We start from the raw sequence: 14,879 nt of genomic DNA on the forward strand, positions 1-14,879 counted from the left end.
CGACCATCAAAATGGACACCTCTCTCTCGGGGTGTGGGACGCACTTACAAAACCTGACTGTCCAAGAGGAATGGGAATCCAGGCACTAGAGTCTCCACATCAACTATTTGGAGCTGTTACCTGTCCACCTGGCACTGAAGGCTTTCCTACCCCATGTGACTAGCAAGGTTATCCTCAGCCGTACAGACAAAATGATGGCCAGGTACTACTTTAAGAAACAGATTGGAACTCTTTCTCCCAACTCGCTCAGCATGCTGAGAGCATTTGGAGATAGTCTCTCCACCACAAGGTCCATCTGCTGTCAGAATACCTACTGGGAGTGGACCATGTCCTTGCCAACATCCTCAGCAGGATGAGGGAAAAAGTCCACGATTAGGAACTCCACCTGCGATTTCACCTCCCTTGTTTCTAGCAGTGGGGGTTCCCAGAGGTAGACTTGCTTGCCACAGCAAAAAAAGTGAAATACCCAAGCTTCGAACCCAGGTAACATCACCACCAGTCCATGGGCAACACTCTATGGCTCAATTTGTCAGGGATATTTGGCTACATATTTCCACCTCTCCCCCTACTTCTGTTTGTGGTTCGAAGGCTACGGCAGATGTCCCTCACTCTCATCCTGGTGGCCCCCACTTGAACCTGCCAGCCCTGGTTCACAACTCTGTTGGAACTCTGAGTGGTTCCTCATGCGTGGCTCCCCAATAGGCCGGTCCTCCTCACGCAGAACCATGGAGAAATCTGACACACAGCCTCCAAATCATTAAGTCTTGCGATCTGGCTCCTGAGGTCTTAGAATTTGAGTACCTTAATCTACCATCTGAATTCCTGAGCACACAGACCTACCACACACACCTGTTACGCTGCCAAATGGAAACACTTTGTCCATTATTGCCATTTCAAACAAATGAACCATTTGTTGCCCAGAGCCCAGGATTTAGTCTACTACCTACTTCACATGTTGACGTGTGGCCTAGCCTTCACTTCTATTTGCCTTCACCTGGCCGCAGTGGCTGCTTATCTTCAGAATAGGCAACACATGTCCCTCTTCAAAATACCAGTTATTAATGCTTTCATAGGATTATCCCGCCTTTGGTCTCCCAGCACCAACGTGGAATCTCAATGTCTCCCTCACGAGACTGTGAGCTCCAGGCATTAACAGAAAAACCTTTCCGTCAAGTAACCAGGAATAGGTGTGCCCTACGCACCAATCCCAATTGCCTTCACAAGGTGGTCTCATTGTTTCACCTGAACCAGACCATTGAACTTCCTTTCTTCTTTCCCCAACCAGGCTCAAATGTGTAACAGGCTCTCCATAATTTAAACATAATGTGAGCACTCCTGTATTACGTATACAGGGCAAAACTTTTCAGAAAGATGCAATAACTCTGTTGCATTTTCTGACCCCCCCTAAGATGTATCGTTTTTAAATGGAAAAAAGTTATTTTTCAAGCAAAGGGCAGCTAAATGAATCAGAAAATTAGTGGCCATTGGACCTGACTGTCATCTGTTGTTCAAGATGTGTTCCATCTCTGCAAACACTTCATCCTGTGGTATGTTGATATAAAGAGACTCTAGGTCCATTGATACCAATATTTTGTTACTATTGTCAAAAGGCAAGCCGTTGTACTTTGTAATAAAGTCCATCGAGTCTCTTACGTATGATTTAGTTTCTTGAGCTATATGCTTCAGAAAAAATGGCTGTGGATGCAGGCTGAGAGGCAGAGGATTGATGCCGGACCGCTGTGCTGAGATCTCCAGGATGCAGGATGGCCCTTCCGTTGTACCAAATAGTGTGCAGGCGGAAGGAGGTATGGGAGATAAAGATAGTGGTCTGAGGAGGAAGGTTAGATTTGATAGATGACGGGGGTGCCGAGTGGTCTTTGGTAAGCAGATCCTGTGTTTGCAGTACTGTGCTGATGGGATCTTCTGGGAAGGTAGCCCAGGTGAGATCCCAGTGGGGAACTGAGAAGAAGTTACAGATCCTCTATATTTTAAATGATTGTGGATAGTCCTGCTCCTACTCAGTCTTGTTAAACAACAACTTTTAATAACACACCTATGCATTATCGATTTACTTGAGGCAATTAAAATAGGAGACCACCTTCGCTGGATACAGCTACTGGAAGTCTTGGAATGCAATCTGAACAACGTTAATGTTGCATGAAAGTAATAAAATACAGGTTGACATTGGGGATTCTTCTCTTCCAGGGAGCTGCTAAGTGATGAGAGAATCCCAGGACTGTTATTGGACGGCATGAAATCTGCCATCAAGAGGCAACGGAAAAAAATAAAAGCTAAAATGTTGGGGATCACAGAGTCTTCTGAAAGCAGGTGAGTGTACCAGAGGAGAGAAGTGCATATTGTATCCTCTGGGATATGCACTTTGACAGTAAGCATGCATTGTCTTGTGGCCAGAGTAAGTAAGGGGCCCTTTGGCCTATAGATTGCCATTGAAGGCCCAAGCGTCCGGGTACCAGTGTCAGTGGTGAGGTCTGAGTTCAATAAATGAGTATATTAGGAATCATGGCTGGATAGCTTATGTTTTTGTGATGTTGGGTGTAATTTTTGGGGGGACAGAAGTTAGGTATTGGCTCAATTACAAATTATCTGCATTTGGGACATTTAGCCATAACTCCCACAAGTCAGGTAATTTCTATGTATTTGTTGAAGTGCCTTTCTTGGAAGTTCAGGAATATTAGGTTTTTCACGTGGTTTCTGTTTTGTTTTTTTACCTCTGATGTGAATGACAGGAGGTTTGTTCAGTATAGCTTGATACCCAGTCCAGGACTGAGACAAAAGAAACACTAGAACAAAGAGGGATCAGAATGACTGATTCTCTGAATTACTTGTCTCTCTGACCTCTCTCTTTGTGATGTTTTGTTTTTATGGGATAGAACTTCGATCTTTGATATAGGCATTTAGGAGGTTCAGAATGGGAGGTGTTTCCTTGCTCTGGGGCCAAAACAAATATATTGGTTTTTCTCTGTGTTCCGCATTGGATATTTGTGTTTTACTAGCCTTGTTATGTTTTGTTTCGCAGTGAAGAAGAGGATGGTGCATGGCCACAATCACCTGGATCGGACTGTGTTGATGCTCGGCTTCCAGAGTCTAAAATTTGGAGACTGTAAGTGCTCGAATTATGTTAATTGTGGGGATGTAACAGTGAGGTGAAATGTTGATAGATGGTTTCATGGATCAATATCAGGTGGACCTGAAACATTTAAGACACTGTTTTATGCATGAGGAACAAAGCAAATATAAGTGTTTAGATTGCATGCACACCATGGGCAAAAAATACGCTTCTGCGATGATCATACCAAGGACCATCTGGTGAATGGTCAGCTCCTTTGTGGGCTTCTTGGGATAGTCTCCTGCAGAAACATCTGCTACGCGCTAGCTAAGAAGCCGCCGCCTAAAGGGTTGAGGGTTCATTCTACTTGGGTGAAGGCTGCCACTACTGTACTAGCTTAAGGAATCCCTGTCCTGGATATCTGCCAGTGAACTTGTGCATTGATGCCCACATAGCAGCCTCAGTTCTATTGCTGTGTCATTCAGGTCCCTCAGGATGAGCATTTTGCCCGTATGGTCCTACAGGACTTTTACGTTTGAATCCTTCCACAGACTCTCCATTGGGAAGGTTCTGCTTTGATTTTGCTGAGGAATCGTTGTTTAAAAGTATCCATCTGCAGAACAAGTTACTTACCTTCTGTAACGCTCTTTCTGGTCAATACTCCATTTAATTGTAGATTCCACACTGAGCCTCCCACTTTCCCCGTTCTGTGGGATGGGTCCTTTTCCCATCTAAAAAGGTCCCAACCTAGAGATCTGCACATTGTTTGAGCCAATTTTCTGTCGGGCTCCGCATCTGAGGACTTTGACAAACTTTGGGAAGCATCTGACGTAAGCACACTTTTGTGTCACTGGTATGCAGCCCCAATTGTCACTTCTGGAGCAGGGCTACAATGTTAGGAGTCTGCAGTTAGAGTGTGCATCAGTAAGACCATCACTGAAGGTATCTTGTTCAATTACTCTTTGAATGGAGTCTGTAGTTTGTACAAGTGAAAAGTTACAGATTCAAGTGTATAATCCATAGTTTGATTTTTCCTAAGTTCTAGTTACAGCTCGACCAGTGGCAATTTCGTTTTGGGCCTAGTTACTGGGGGGCACACCATTTTTAAAGCCATGCATGTTCCACTCTCTAATAGCATGCCTCCTACCTTGTGGTTAGCAAGGGGTGACTTATTTAATATTTAAAATCGACTTTTCCAACCTTTCATGGGTGATTTTGATAGGTCTGTAAAGCAGGGTTCAATGCGCTGCTGCCAGGGTACACAGGGTAGGCTTAAAACCATGTGTTGGAGGCATGTGGGCTGCTGAATTCATATCTGTGCATAGATCGCCGCCTAAAGTTGGGTCCGGATAATTGCACATTGTTGTCCTGGAATAGTCTTCGAAGTATCACGAGATAGGTGGCTCCTCCCCTGGACTACAGTGAGCATGGGCATCCTCTCCATCCTTAGATTGTTTTTTTCCGCCATTGGGTTCGGATGTGATTTCCAACTCGGAGTTCGGAATCGATTAAAAAAAACTTTTCTAATAGGCCAAAAGGCCTTCGGGGCCGTCGGTATTGCTATTCGATCGGTGACGACAACTTACTTTCTGTTATTTTCTACTCACAGCGTCGAATCGGGCCACGCGGCCTTTCTTCGACACCAGAGGCCTTTCGTCGATGGAACAAAGTCCGTTCAAAAGATGCCCCAATTGTAACTCAAAATTCCCACACATAGATAAACACCCTGTGTGTAACAAGTGTTTATCACCTGAACACAATGAAGCCGACTGCTTAGCTTGTGCGCAGTTTCGTTCAAAGAATACACTTGGGATTCAAAGAGCAGCGAGGCAGACGATGCAGAAGCCAGCGCCTGACCTGGAGAACATCTTTGAAGACGACGAAGAGGTCGTCGAAGCTGAGGACTCAGACCAGCATTCGGAGCAGGGGTCGGAACATGACTCCGACTACTACGTCGACGAGGAAGACGACATCGTTGAGGTAGGGCACGATGATCAAGGCATCGACTCCGGCGAGGACATGGGGCCAACCGGGAGTACGGAGCCCAGTACCTATAATGAAACGCTTACAACGGCTCAGGTCGAGGCATCGCCGGAAGGCCTTAGCCAAGATCAATACATAGATTCTATAGCCCCGCAAGTCTGCCCGGCTAAGAATATAAGGCAAGAGCCATCGGTGCAACATTACCATTCCCTGGTAATATCGAAACCGAAAGTTTCAGAGGCAAAACCGAAACTGATAGTTCCCACTCTTCTGACCAAAAGACGCAAATCCATCGGCGCCGACCAAACACAAAATGGCCGCCGAGAGGGATGCGTCGCATATCAGGGCTGTCGAGCCGAGAGCCAGTACGCCCAGGGACATGCCTAAGCTAAAGGCCGTCGAGCCGACAAGATCGATGCCGACGCCAAGCAACACAAACAAAGGACTCCAGCAGAAGATGGTTGTCGAACCGAAACAAAAAGTCGACAAGCCAAAGACGTTGCAAACAAGAACACTCAAGCCGAAGACAAGGGTCGAGGCCAAGGGGTCGATCGAGCCGAGGCAAAATTTCGCTACGACGCCAAGCAAAAAAGTGGTTATCGACCAAACAATCACGGCATCGAAAAAAGTCATACAGCCGAAAAAGACTGTCGAAGCACAAAAGCCCCTCGGACCGATAAAATTCGGACTTCCGGTGCACATGCGGCAAAGATCGGTCGAACCAACAACGGACATCGAACCGACACAAACAAAAAAGGCTATACAAAGGAAAATAGCTCAAGCACATGAAGAGCAAGAGCCCTCAACAGAAGAAACAGTCCAAACTGTATGTGGACCCAGACACTGGTACAATTACCCTATTGAAAAGGAAATTCAGACCAGGCACTTCTGCTGAACACTACAAAATACCACTCAAAAAGAAAAGAGACTCTTCTACATCTCCAATTCTCTTTGAGCCTATCAGAACACAGGCGCAAGAAACCTATACATATTCTCCCTCACACACAGATGAGGATGTGGAATATGACGATGGTGAACTGTATAATTATCCAGTGGACAATGAGGATAACCAAAATCAACCATGGACTGATGCTGTAGATCCTGCAGATTCTCAGCCCACGCAAGACAATAATGCATACCCTGTAAAAACTTCGCCTACAGAGGACACAGCAGCCTTCAATGCATTAATTGAAAGAGCGGCATACAACCACCACATGGAAATGCATGCGGACCCCATTGAAGAAGACTTCCTTTTTGACACTTTCAACACTTCTGGAAGATCAGTGAAAACATTGCCAATGTTGAAAGGAGTGCTTAAACACGATGGGGACATATTTAAAGAAACTACTAGGGCAAGAGTCATTAACCCCAGGATAGAAAAAAAATACAGGCCAGCACCAGGGGACCCTACATATATTAAGGGACAGCTGCCCTTGGACTCCTTGGTAGTATCCGATGCACGCAAACGTGCTAATTCTCAAACCACTGGCGAAGCTCCACCTCCAGACAAAGAGTCTAAAATTTTGGAAGCTTCTGGCAAAAGAGTAGCTGCTCAAGCAGCTAACATATGGAGAATTTCAAACACTCAAGCCCTGTTAGCTAGGTATGACAGGGCACACTACGACACACTGGAGCACCTTCTCCAACATCTACCTGACCTTCATAAAGAACAGGCAGAATTCCTAATACAAGAGGGAAAGTTGATATCTAACGCCTCCATCAAGTGCGCGCTAGACGCTGCAGACACAGCAGCCAGGGCTGTCAATACCAGTGTCATGCTCAGACGACATGCATGGCTCCGCATCTCTGGCTTTAAAAATGAGGTTCAGAGCACTTTACTTAATCAGCCAGTGAACCCTGATTATTTGTTTGGGCCTAATGTGGACACAATATTAGACAAGATGAAAAAAGATACCGAGACAGCCAAGTCTATGGGAGCCTTGCAGTCACAACAATACAGAGGCGGCTCCTTTCGTCGCTCCGGCAACAGAGGAGCTGCAAGAGGAGGCTCAGCGCAGCAAACCTCCTACAACAAAGGGAACACGCAAAACACCTACAACAAAAACAGTAGAGGTGGATACCGTGGCAATAACAGCAAAGGTAGAGGACAAGGGAATAACACCACCAGATCCTCTACCAATACCAAACAGTGACTTCTTGTCACTACCCCCAGACCATGTAACACCGGTCGGGGGAAGATTACAGCAGTTCCTACACGTCTGGGAAAACATCACTACAGACAGGTGGGTGAGGCAAATTATCCAGCATGGCTATTGCCTAGAATTAATCTCCACACCTCCCAACATACCCCCAAAACACCGTCCTATGTCCGCAGAACACCTACACTTATTGCAGCAGGAAGTCATCAGCATGCTACAAAGGGGGGCTATAGAACCAGTACCCTTAGAACACCAGGGTACAGGAGTGTACTCCCTATACTTCCTAATCCCCAAAATGGACGGATCTCTCAGGCCAATCTTGGACCTCAGGCCCTTAAACCAATACATTTTATCAGAGCATTTCCACATGCTCACTCTACAGCAGGTGTTACCACTGTTGCGTCAAGGAGACTTCCTCGCAACACTAGACCTAAAAGACGCATATTTCCATATACCGGTACACCCCGCACACAGGAAATATCTCAGGTTTACAATACAAAATCAATTCAGAAAAGGGGGTGGTGATGGAAAGAGCATCTGAATTAAACAGAACACTCATACCCAGTCAAAAGATCAGGGCTTGATCCATCACCATTTTTTAGCTCACTACACCATCCCAGTTCAGAACCTGGCTACATGCAAATTAGTCTGTCCCTGGCCCAGTGCATCATGGGAACAGGGCAGACCAAACTACCAAGCCAATTCTTTACTGGAAAGGAAACAAGCTTCCGGGGACCGGTTTCTGGCATTGCAGGAGTGGCAGGGTATGCTCAGACATGAGTCCCTTGCTCACTGAACCATCAGGATTCAAGCAAGCCGGGCCGAAGACGGCTGTAATGACAGAAACCGGTCCCCGGAAGCTTGTTTCCTTTCCAGTAAAGAATTGGCTTGGTAGTTTGGTCTGCCCTGTTCCCATGATGCACTGGGCCAGGGACGGACTAATTTGCATGTAGCCAGGTTCTGAACTGGGATGGTGCAGTGAGCTAAAAAACGGTGATGGATCAAGCCCTGATCTTTTGACTGGGTATGAGTGTTCTGTTTAATTCAGATGACCTGTCAATCACCACCCCCTTTTCTGAATACAATACAAAATCAGCACTATCAATTCAAAGTCCTTCCTTTCGGGGTGACCACAGCCCTGAGAGTATTTACCAAGTGCCTAGCGACAGTAGCAGCACATCTCAGGAGACAGCATATTCATGTCTATCCATATCTGGACGACTGGCTAATACAAGCACAGTCAGCCCAGCAATGTGCCAGCCACATGTCACACACTATTCACCTCCTGCACAGTTTAGGTTTCTCGCTGAACTACCCAAAGTCCCATCTTCAGCCTGCCCACGTACAACAATACCTGGGAGCGACGATGGACACCCTGGCAGGGACAGCACAGCGGAATTCAGTCAGAATAAACCGCATTCAGACGCTAATCCAAAGGTTCACGCCCCAACACTCGCTCCCAGCCCGAGTGGTCATGCAACTGATAGGTATGATGGCCTCATGGATTTTCATAGTCCCCCACGCAAGACTACACATGCGTCCGCTGCAGGAGTGCCTAGCACGTCAGTGGAACCAGGCTCAAGGACAATTAAACGACCTAGTGTTGGTGACCAGTTGTGCATACAACTCTCTGCATTGGTGGAATCCACAAAACCTTTGCAAAGGACGACTGTTCCAAGAGCCTGTACCACAAATAGTCCTAACAACGGACGCATCCCTGATAGGGTGGGGAGCCCATGTCCTCCATCACACAGTACAGGGCTTATGGACCACCCAGCAGAAAAAAATGCACATCAACCTACTGGAGCTGATGGCAATTTTTATGGCAATGAAAGCCTTCAAAGTACATCTGTGCAACAAAACCGTGTTGATCCGGACGGACAACATGACTGCGATGTACTACATACAGAAGCAGGGAGGAACACACTCTCCACAGCTGTCACACCTAGCTCAAAGCATGTGGAAGTGGGCCATTCCAAGAAACATTTTTCTCATGGCCGAACACCTCCCAGGCAAGGACAATCAGATAGCGGATCTGCTCAGCAGACACAGCCAACAGATGCACGAGTGGGAGATTCATCCCACAGTGGTTCAACCATACTTCCAACAGTGGCGACAACCAGAGATAGACCTGTTCGCCACAAAACAAAACGCAAAATGCCGGTACTTCGCCGCAAGGTTCCCACACCCGCAGTCTCAGGGCAATGCGATATGGATGAACTGGTCAGGCAAATTTGCCTACGCTTTTCCACCAGCACCGTTGATACCGCTAGTGGCACGCAAACTGCGCCAGCACTCCATGACGCTAATCCTAGTTGCTCCAACATGGGCAAGGCAACCGTGGTACACCACGTTCCTAGAGCTTTCCGTGGTGCCTCATCAAAGACTAAAGCTAACACCCAGTCTCTTAACGCAGAGCCATGGAGATATTCAGCACCCAGATCCATAGCAGCTGAACCTTGCAATCTGGCTCCTGAAGTCATAGAATTTGGCTACCTAAACTTACCTCTTGACTGCATGAACATTATCAAAGAGGCAAGAAGACCTACAACCAGAGCATGCTATGCTGCAAAGTGGAAACGTTTTGTCATTTACTGTAACAACAATGACATAAACCCACTAGACGCATCAACTCAAAATATCATATGCTATCTTTTGCACCTACACCGCTGCAATCTAGCCTATACATCTATAAGAATACACTTAGCTGCCATAGCAGCTTACCTTCAAAACAGGCAACACCTTTCCCTATTCAGAGTGCCTGCAATTAAATTATTCATGGAGGGACTCAAACGAGTAATCCCCCCAAGACACCCACCTTCACCTGTCTGGAACCTAAACATAGTATTAACCAGACTAATGGGACCACCTTTTGAACCTCTACACTCGTGTGAAATTCAATTTTTAACATGGAAGGTGGCATTTCTCGTGGCTATTACTTCGCTTAGACGAGTTAGCGAACTTCAAGCCCTAACTATTCAAGAGCCATTCTTCCAAATCCACGCTAATAGGGTCGTGCTTAGAACAAACCCTAAATTTATGCCCAAAGTGGTGTCTCACTTCCACATCAATCAGACAATAGAACTGCCAGTGTTCTTCCCAAACCCACAGTCAGTACCAGAAAGGGCCCTCCACACACTAGATGTTAAAAGGGCTCTCCTATATTACATTGACAGGACAAAAGATTTTAGGAAAACAAAACAGTTGTTTGTTGCCTTTTCACCGCAACACAAAGGCAACCCTATTTCTAAATCAGGCTTAGCCAGGTGGATTGTTAAGTGCATTCAGATATGTTATCTTAAGGCTAAGCGCACTTTAACAGTTCCCCCAAGGGCGCATTCAACGCGCAAAATGGGGGCATCCATGGCTTTCCTAGGAAACATCCCTCTAGAAGAGATATGTAAAGCAGCCACATGGTCTACCATACATACATTCACAAAACACTATTGTGTGGATGTACATTCCAAACAGCAAGCTGCTGTAGGACAGGCTGTTCTAAAAACTCTGTTTCAGACTGCTGCAGCTGACACAGGTAGCCACCGCTAAGGGAGAGACTGCTATACATTCTATGCACAGATATGAATTCAGCAGCCCACATGCCTCGAACGGAATATGCTACTTACCAGTATGCATCTGTTCTTGGCATGTAGGGCTGCTGACATTCATATCGCCCTCCCTCCTCCCCGGTGCCTGTCGCAGCTGTAGCATTCATTCTAACTCTCTTTTACTTGCATGGACATCCATTACTGTACAATACTCCACCTCTGCCACAATGGCGAAAAACAATCTAAGGATGGAGAGGATGCCCATGCGCACTGTAGTCCAGGGGAGGAGCCACCTATCTCGTGATACTTCGAAGACTCTTTCAGGACAACAATGTGCAATCATCCGGACCTAACACTAGGCGGCGATCTATTCACAGATATGAATGTCAGCAGCCCTACATGCCAAGAACAGATGCATACGAGTTAGTAGCATATTCCTTTCACTTGTCACACAAGTGGATTGCGCAATAAGTGCTGCAGTCCACAGACCTTTAACTTTCCATGCCATTGGAGTAGTTTCTACACATACACTATGACTTTACAGGAGGGTTAAATAAACCACTTCGGAATTAGCCAGTTTTTACGTGTCATTGTGGTCAGAGTACATACACTGGGTACTTGTCAGCAGTGCCCCATGTTGAGAGACTAGAAACTAGCATTAAAATTCAGCACATAATGTTGGAGACCACACAAGGCGATACAAAAGGGGATGATGGACGGAGCGTTTGAGCAAATCAAACACTCGCCCCCAGTCAACTGATCTGTGTTTAATCCATCACCATTCTTTAGCCCACTCAGCCACCCCAGTTCAGACATGGCCATATGCAAATCAGTCTGACCCTGTGCCTCATGGGAACAGTCCAGCCCGAACTGCCAAGCCAAGTCTTCCCTGGACCGGAAACAAGCATCCTGGGACCGGTTTCTGGCATTTCAGCCGTCTTCAGCCCGGCTTGCTTGAATCCAGTAGCTAGACCGTAAAGGCATTGCTACATAAATGGCCTGGCCTGGCCCCAGAGGATGGGTTCCCCGGAGCCGAAATCAGCTTCGGGAGGTGGTCACCTCGGCTCCCCCTCCATTTGAAACTGGAAAAAAAATTAAAATACATGCCAGGCCCCGGGAGATGGTGTCCCCGGGCCAAAATCTTTGGCTCCAGAGGAACCTTGGGGCCAAGAAGCCCGCCTTAAAGTCCTACACAGCTGAATTTGGGAGTGCTGGTCGGAGGCCCCGCCCCCTTTCTCCACTACTCTGCAAACGGGACTACTACTTCATAAACTATAAAAATTCACTGAAATATCAAAGGTTACAGGGATGTTCTAGTTAGGAATTAGTATCTAAAAAAACCTTTGAAATTCACTGAAAAAAACAAAGGTTACAGGGACGTTCTAGTTAGGAAATGTAATACAAAAATCCTTAGAACTTCACTGAAAAAACCAAAGGTTACAGAGATGTTCTAGTTGGGCTCAGGTTTCACTCGTACAAAACCAGAGAAATTCAGCAGTTCTAGTAAGCTGAGTTAACTATAACTCAGGCTCTCGCAATGCACTGCTTATGACCTCACATACTACAGAAATGAGATAAGATCTTATTGGCTACCACCACATTGACAAAGATGTGGTGGCAGCCATTTTAGGTCACTGGGATTGAGTCCCCTAACCTGAAATTAAGTGTACAAATAAGATATAGGGGCAGGCGCCTACTGTGTGGGTTGCTAAAGAGCCAAAAGAAATTATACAAAAAACTTTTTACAGCGCAGTTGAGGATGATCAGCGCTTCAAAAAAATTGAATTAAACCGGTGTCCCCTTCACTGAGCCTCTGAGGCCCCGGGGACCCCATTCCCAAGGCCAGATCTACTCTCTGTCCCTGGAACCCCATCTCCCAGGTCACTGCTATTCTCTGCTAAAATCTTGCCCACACTGTCCCAGGCTGAAAACACAACTATGCTCCCTCTGAACGTGAGCTACTCCCACCCTGGAGGGTGCAAAGTCAGTGAGTCGGCTCCCACCATCACCTATGGTGATGGCCAGGAAGACAAGGCTCCCCACGCGTCCCCTCTCCCCCCCCCCCCCTGTGTAGGCAAGCTGTTTTGTAGATGGTACGTGTTGGCATCAGGCTACCCTCAAAAAATAGAACTGTGGGCAGCTCCTGCCAAAGAGGTGGCTGAGGAGCTGCCTGGGGCTTCCCTCGTGGCCTCCAACTTTATAAAGAGGTGTGGGTGACCAGGGTGGGCATCCCCCCCCCCCCCCCCAATGAACGACAGGAGACAATTTATTACTCGCTGCTCTAGACAAGGAGCACCCCATAATTTCGTGCAAGGACTATTTGTTTATATGTTTGAATGCATGCTGCTGGTGCCCCTTTAAGAAACAGGGGCACCACCAAATGTTTTTCTTAATGTTGGGGGCTGCAGGGAGTGTGGCTTTCCCCCCTGCAACTATATTAGCATAAAAAAGCACAGTCAGTTTCCTGGGTCATTAAATCCATGATCCCAGGAGAGCAGAGCCCCTTGTGGTTGGTTTTATGGGTGCACTTTGAAGCTTGAATTTTTTTTTATTTATTTTTTTTTAAAGACTTGGGGCCCGATGTAGGTAAATCCCAATTACCGATTTTGAAATACCGAATCTTACCGATTCGGTATTTTAAAATCGGTAAATGGGATGTAGGTCCCAACATCTGGATTCGTTACCGAATCCTTAACAATTCATTAATTACCGATTGGGTAAATACCGAATCGGTAATGCCCATTCTTTCCTATGGGCTTTGAAGCCCATAGGAATGATTAGGCATTACCGATTCGGTATTTACCCAATCGGTATTTAAGGAATTCACAAGGGTGCAGGGGGTGTCACTTTGACACCCTCTAGCACCCCCAAAACGGCCATGTGTGAAATGTGGCACACAGACATGCCCTAAGGGCACGTCTGTCTGTCACATGGCACATGTGTACATGCACAGATGTGCATGTACACAGGAATCGGGTTTTTACCATGGATTTGTATTCCATGGTAAAATACCGATTCTGTAAGCCATGTGCTGCCGGAACATAGGCTACCTACATCACATTTTCGGTAATTTTACCGAATCGTTATCATTACCGAATCGGTAAATATTACCGACTCGGTAAATTTACCTATTCGGTAATGATAACGAATCGGTAAAATTACCGAAAATGTGCCCCTACATCTCCATGGCCCTTTACCGATCGGAAACGGCCGAAAATCGGTATTTTCGGCCGATTCCGATCGGTAAAGGGCTACCTACATCGGGCCCTTGAACACTAGTTTTTTTTATTAAAAAATATTTATTAAAAATAAAATGGCACAGTCCCCATTATTACAAAGTTCTATATATGAATTTATTACATAAACATTTGATTTATAGTTGTAATGGCTTTTTGACAAAGCCAGTAGGTCTGCTTTATATATGTTGATGTGCTGACTCCTTGATAAAGCCAATAGACCTACTGCTTTAAAGTATTTTGACTCTTTCACAAAGCCAGTAGGTGTGCTTTATTTAAAATTACACTTTATATTGTTACATGACAGACAGTTGTGCGCACCAGTGGTGGTTGGTGCACCTGGGGGTGTGGGGTTGGGCGCAGGGCCTACACGTTTTGGGATTCGGTCATTCAATTCCTCCGAGGTATCCCAGAAGGCCTCCGTATTGTCGTAACTCAAGCCATACAGGATGATCATGATGCAGCCAATTTCACAACTCTTTGTGGCTTGGACACCACCAGTTCCATCAGATGGGCCTTTAGAACCAGCATTACCACTCGCCTGCACATTCGGCTGTGGTCCACTGTTTTTTCAGGTGAGGATCATTCATCACTCATGGACATGCCTTTTGGAAGGACTCTCTTGTTTAAGTACAAGGCAGATTCTGCTCTAGAACAGTTAAAGAAGAGCAGGCTCACAGCGTGCGCCATGATATTATCTGTCCTACCAGACACGTTAGCCCAATCCTTCCTTTTGAGGCTTTGACAGAGGTACCCTATACCATCAATCAATTCAACCCGAGCAAAGTGCCTAGCAGTTTCACAGCTGTGGTGCCTATCATACTTGTGGACAGAATCAGCCCACTCATCTCCCCTCTGGCAGTCCCACCTGCCATACCCCTTTAGCATA

At 46.3% G+C, this 14,879-nt stretch overlaps 1 protein-coding gene across 1 annotated transcript in view; it reads left to right on the plus strand.

Annotated features, from left to right (window-relative positions):
- Window positions 1-14,879, plus strand: part of RILP (Rab interacting lysosomal protein) — a 134,995-nt gene that overhangs the window by 100,609 nt on the left and 19,507 nt on the right. The window contains exons 6-7 of the mRNA XM_078680165.1: window positions 2,206-2,328; window positions 3,038-3,121. Coding sequence (XP_078536291.1) covers window positions 2,206-2,328; window positions 3,038-3,121 — 207 coding nt within the window. The remainder of the gene's footprint in view (window positions 1-2,205; window positions 2,329-3,037; window positions 3,122-14,879) is intronic.

This window comes from Lissotriton helveticus, chromosome 3_1 (genome assembly GCF_964261635.1).
Source record: "Lissotriton helveticus chromosome 3_1, aLisHel1.1, whole genome shotgun sequence".
In the NCBI taxonomy this organism is placed as follows: Eukaryota; Metazoa; Chordata; class Amphibia; order Caudata; family Salamandridae; genus Lissotriton; species Lissotriton helveticus.